This window comes from Limulus polyphemus, unplaced genomic scaffold, assembly GCF_000517525.1.
Source record: "Limulus polyphemus unplaced genomic scaffold, Limulus_polyphemus-2.1.2 Scaffold6031, whole genome shotgun sequence".
NCBI classification, from domain to species: domain Eukaryota; kingdom Metazoa; phylum Arthropoda; class Merostomata; order Xiphosura; family Limulidae; genus Limulus; species Limulus polyphemus.
This window is the reverse complement of record NW_013671641.1, coordinates 44,186-48,852: the sequence shown is the minus strand read 5'-3', so window position 1 is coordinate 48,852 and position 4,667 is coordinate 44,186. Positions and strand designations below refer to the sequence as shown.

The window sequence follows — 4,667 nt, the reverse complement described above, 5'->3', positions numbered from 1 at the left end:
AACTCCCACGTGTCCAGAACAAAACCATATTTAGCATACATTCTTACTTTTAAAAGACGAATAAAGTTTTGTTTATCCCCCGAACTTGTCAATATCATACAACACTCAAAACTACAGAACTCCCACGTGTCCAGAACAAAACCATATTTAGCATACATTCTTACTTTTAAAAGACGAATAAAGTTTTGTTTATCCCCCGAACTTGTGAATATCATACAATACTCAAAACTACAGAACTCCCCCGTGTCCAGAACAAAACCATATTTAGCATACATTCTTACTTTTAAAAGACGCATAAAGTTTTGTTTATTCTCCGGACTTGTGAATATCATACAATACTCAAAACTACAGAACTCCCCCGTGTCCAGAACAAAACCATATTTAGCATACATTCTTACTTTTAAAAGACGAATAAAGTTTTGTTTATCCCCCGGACTTGTGAATATTATACAATTCTCAAAACTACAGAACTCCCCCGTGTCCAGAACAAAACCATATTTAGCATACATTCTTACTTTTAAAAGACGAATAAAGTTTTGCTTATCCCCCGGACTTGTCAATATCATACAACACTCAAAACTACAGAACTCCCACGTGTCCAGAACAAAACCATATTTAGCATACATTCTTACTTTTAAAAGACGAATAAAGTTTTGTTTATCCTCCGGGGTTTTTGTTCTGGACACAGGGGAGTTCTGTTGTTTTGAGTATTGTATGATATTCACAAGGATAAACAAAACTTTATTCGTCTTTTAAAAGTAAGAATGTATGCTAAATATGGTTTTAGTTCTGGACACGGGGGAGTTCTGTAGTTTTGAGTATTGTATAATATTCACAAGTCCGGGGGATAAACAAAACTTTATTCGTCTTTTAAAAGTAAGAATGTATGCTAAATATGGCCTTTCCTCTAGTCTTTCACTACTAAATTAGGGACAGCTAGCCCTCGTGTAGCTTTGCGCGAAATTCAAACCAATCCCCTTTATTATTTTATAATATTTAAAAGTATTGTCATTTAAAACCAATAAACCTACGTCACTAACATGAGTTTTAACATTATCATTTAATTCATTACTACCACTAAAGATATGTTGCCTAGACACATTTGTAATAAACATTCGAAGGATATCGAGTAATTTTCAAATTTACGTTCAGCAGATGGTATGAAAAACTACAAGCATAGTAACAACATTTTTTTTCTTCATTTACATCTAACTTATAGATACATATAACTTCAGCTGGCTTATTAATAAAACTGTTAAAACAATGTCAGTTGGTTTAATTATTCAACTTTTTCTTCCTGCATTTAAACAACCAGCTATTATTTTGTGTACAGATCCAGTCATATAAATGAACATAATCAAATCTACTGCCCTTCTGTTTGAGAATCAAATAAACGTTTTCAAGCTGACATTTAAAGGATTTAAACACCATATTTTTTATGTTTCATTTCAATATTTAATAACTGTTTAATACCAAAATTCCAAATCTGTTTTAACAACAGTAGTGACTGGTATATATTCTAAAAACATACACCTGACATTAATGTCGTTAAAAATGAATGCATATTTAGTGAAATAGCTTCAAAATAAATGTTTTTCTTGTATCATACATATACTACAAACAATGTTTTATAGTAAAGCTAGGAAGATGTTTGCTGTTTTCTCTAATTTTGATCTGCTGACCTCAGAGAAGGCAATCGCCCAGCATAACCCATCGCCAACTCTTGGGCTATTCTTTCCCAACAAATAGTAGGCTTGAAATTATAACGTCATCTCGGTTAAAAAGGGCTTAAGTGTTCTGCGCCATCATTTGATCCCACGAGCGATTCAAGCGCAATAAACACCAAGCCATGTCAGGCTGAATACCGACAGAAAAATAAGGATTTTTTCTTTCGTCGATTGGTATTGGCATATTCAACCTGAATTCCACTTTATGCATACATGTGCCTGATCAGAAATCTCTTATCTGGAAACACTGACCAGAAGAGAAGACAACCAATCAGCAGCACCTGCTGCTAAATGGGCTTGGAACCGAATAAGGAGATAAACTGTTACTCCTTGAACGCACCACAGCTGAAAGTAGAAGAGCGCTTTGAGGTATCGCACGCGAACCTTAGACCCACAATCTGCAGTCTGGCATGCTAATACTAGATCATGCCTGCATCTATTCTGTTAAAACCAGTATTAAAGTCAATAACTATAAGTTTCATTATTAGTCTTACTTGGTTCCTACATTTACACCCAACTAAATTTCACTGTGTATATATTCAGAAAGTTTGAAAATCTTTAAATAAATTATCAAATGCTTGTTCTTTAGCCTTCAATATGAAATTACATTGATATGCAATGACAGTAACTGCTTAAGGACTACTGGAGTAAAATCATAATATTGTTTTTAGTTGGTTCATTCCGATGTCATTATTTGTTTAGTGAATTCAAAAGAAATTATTTCACTAAAAATGAATTTGTTGCCGAGTTTATTTCGACTTACCACTTGTCACTGAGTTATGCAGATTTCGAAGAATTCCACATATCATCAGTAAACCTGGACAAGGTCCAATCAGAAGAATAAAACTAAAGTTTTATATAAGTTTTAGTGAAGTATCTAATTAATTCAATGATTAATTCAAAATGACATTAACAGCGACTTTTACAATAAGCAAGTTTTGATCTTAACAATTATAACGTTTATATCTATAATATCGAGTCATCATCACATAATACCTACAATATCGAGTCATCATAAGGTAGTAGTTGAATTCAACTGCTCTGCTGCTTTTTTTAATGTAATTATTACCTGATGATGACTCGATACTGTAATTATTACCTGATGATGACTCGATACTGTGGGCTGAAACGTTATACTTACTCGAATAAAAATTTGCTGTTATTTTAACTTTTAATTAGTTTTCATAAAATTAAAACATTGCTTCATTCATATATCTTAATATATGTTTAAAAAGATTGAATTCAATGAAATACTCGAAAACTGTATCTCCTCCGCTATGGAAATATAAACAGTATTAAAACTTCAATAACAATCGGGTTAATGAAATGATTGTAACGATTCTTTACAATTATACAAAATAAGAGAAAATTACAAACTACAGTAACTAAAAGGTTAATTATGTACTTTTAAAAATTAACCAAAAACTTCGTCCTTTCAGTAGACATCGTGATTTATGGATGTACTAACATATGTTCTAACAAACTTTAAACAATCTTCAAAAAACCTATCTTGAAAAATACAATCTTAGAGGTTTCACTGATCACGAAATAGGACAGACTGCAGTATAAATGTAAAATACGTTATGAAATATCAAACATTGCGCTATATGTTTTGTCATACTATTTATTCATGTTTACGCTCAATTCGTTAACGTTTAATCCTTAATTTAACAATTGTTATTTAGAACTGAAGGGACCAGTATACTCCTGTGATGATACTTTGTTGTTTTTTTTGCACCTTTCTTATAGGAAATTTCAAGCGATTTAACGACCTGAAGAACAAAAGCGAGAGTCTTAAAACTTTAATAGCAGTCGGCGGCTATGCTGACGGATCACTAAAATTCTCGAATATGGTGGCCTGGAAGTGGAGACGAAACAAGTTTGTTAAAAACATAGTCCAGTTTGTACTCAAGTACGGATTTGATGGCGTGGACCTTGACTGGGAGTTCCCTGGACAGAGAGGCGGAAGTCCGGAGGATAAACAAAACTTTATTCGTCTTTTAAAAGTAAGAATGTATGCTAAATATGGTTTTGTTCTGGACACGGGGGAGTTCTGTTGTTTTGAGTATTGTATGATATTGACAAGTCCGGAGGATAAACAAAACTTTATTCGTCTTTTAAAAGTAAGAATGTATGCTAAATATGGTTTTGTTCTGGACACGGGGGAGTTCTGTTGTTTTGAGTATTGTATGATATTCACAAGTCCGGACAGCTAGTTTTGGGCTACTTTCTTACCAACGAATAGTGGAACTGACCATCCCATTATACCCCCCCCCCTCCCCACGGCCTAAAGGATGTGCATGTTTGGTAGAACGGAGATTCGAACCCGCGACCCGCAGATTGTGAGTCGAGCGCCCTAACCGCCTGGCCATCTAGGCCTAATAAAGGGGGATTTTGATGCTGTTGGAAAATAAGTAAAAATGAGAACACTGTGATAATAAAATCTGATAAAGGAAATGGTATTGTTATTTTAAATAAGTCCGATTACCTTCTAAAAATGGATGAATAATTTTCCTAAAACTAGTGATGAATAAAAAAAATGTGCTTTCAACCCAATCCCTTGGATCACAGCATGTATGTAATATGATTGTCTAGTTTACAATCATATTTTGTCGTTCCATCTGTTCTTTCAATAAGGAAAACTTTTAAGCAAAGGAGACGGAATACAATGCATTGTTGGCAAAAATGATTGGTTATCGATGCAATGAGTGCATCCAGCACAATAAAGCGCTTAACTTCGCTAAGTAGCCGCGAAAATTTATATATATTTGAAAAGTTTTTTGGTGTACAAAACTTGAAGATAGCTTTTATATGCGGAAACATCTGTTGGCTGAGTTCTTTCATAGATCTTAAAATATAACGTTGATAAACGGAAACATCAGCACATGTAGATATGTAGATCTTGAAGTCGAGTTGTTCAAAACTTGAAATTGCGTTGAT

General features: G+C 33.6%; 1 protein-coding gene across 1 annotated transcript in view; it reads left to right on the top strand.

Moving 5' to 3' along the window:
- The window catches only part of LOC106473272 (probable chitinase 2), a 30,796-nt gene that overhangs the window by 7,402 nt on the left and 18,727 nt on the right, over nucleotides 1-4,667 (top strand). Inside the window, exon 3 of the mRNA XM_022401737.1 lies at nucleotides 3,477-3,733. Within this exon, the coding sequence (XP_022257445.1) occupies nucleotides 3,477-3,733 (257 nt within the window). The remainder of the gene's footprint in view (nucleotides 1-3,476; nucleotides 3,734-4,667) is intronic.